This window comes from Olea europaea, unplaced genomic scaffold, assembly GCF_002742605.1.
Source record: "Olea europaea var. sylvestris unplaced genomic scaffold, O_europaea_v1 scaffold41202, whole genome shotgun sequence".
Taxonomy (NCBI): Eukaryota; Viridiplantae; Streptophyta; class Magnoliopsida; order Lamiales; family Oleaceae; genus Olea; species Olea europaea.
This window is the reverse complement of record NW_019260929.1, coordinates 1-964: the sequence shown is the minus strand read 5'-3', so window position 1 is coordinate 964 and position 964 is coordinate 1. Positions and strand designations below refer to the sequence as shown.

At 38.1% G+C, this 964-nt stretch overlaps 1 protein-coding gene across 1 annotated transcript; it reads right to left on the bottom strand.

Annotated features, from left to right (window-relative positions):
* Nucleotides 1–298: 298 nt before the first annotated feature.
* Nucleotides 299–683, bottom strand: LOC111387620 (receptor kinase-like protein Xa21; the record flags this gene model as incomplete). Its single annotated transcript, XM_023012189.1, has 1 exon — nucleotides 299–683. A coding segment is annotated over exon 1 (385 nt), but the record flags the coding sequence as incomplete, so codon positions are not given.
* Nucleotides 684–964: the final 281 nt, after the last annotated feature.

The following is a 964-nucleotide window of genomic DNA, read 5'->3' as shown; positions in this document are numbered from 1 at the left end:
ATTCATGTTTACATTAGGCACATATAATAATTCTATTCATGTACTTGCATTTATGCATGTTTTGCAAAGCTTGTAATTGATTATAAATTAGTCAAATTCTATTTTTATCTACTTGTTTCATAGGAACCACGGCTTTTACCTAATAAAAAATATACTTATTATCTACACATTTCGTTGGACCTCCAACTTATAATCTAATAAAATCTTTGCCAAACATTCCTTTGAGCTCTTTGTTGGGGTCGTTCAACAATGTTTCCTTCCTGCATTCGGGTCTTGAAATATAATTATGCGATCATACCTTCAAAGTTGTTTATCCCCAGAAACAAAGTCCTGAGCATGGTCAAGCTGCCAATTGCACTTGGTATGCTTCCATTGAAATGATTGTAGGATAATGACAGGTACTCGAGGTATCTGCACTTGTATATCTTTGATGGAATTTGACCATTGAGTAGATTCTTCGAGAGATAGAGTTCAGTCAATTTCGGGACACTATCGCATGTATTCTCCGGAAGCATTCCTGACAGGCTATTAAACGAGAGATCAAGTGCTTTCAGAGAAGATATGTTGAAGATACCAAAAGGTATGGACCCCAGAAGCTGGTTAGACCTTAAATTTAATATTTCGAGGGCAGAAAGATTCCCAATCTCGTGTGGAATATTACCATTTAGGAAATTGTCGTTCATTTGCAGTATTCGTACCTTTGAATTGTTGCATAAAGATGGCGGGATGCTGCCTGAGAAATTATTGTTTTGCAGAAGAATATGCTGAAGTTCGGGTAAGGTTCCAAACCATGAAGGTACCTCTCCAGTGAAGCCGTTAGATCCCACGTTTATCTCCTCTAAACGTGGCAAATTGGAAAGCTCGGGGGGTATTATCCCGTGAAAATTGTTGGCGCTGATGTCTATAGAACCGAGATACGTTAAATTTCCAAGATGTGGAGAAATAGTGCCTGTGAAGTCAAACC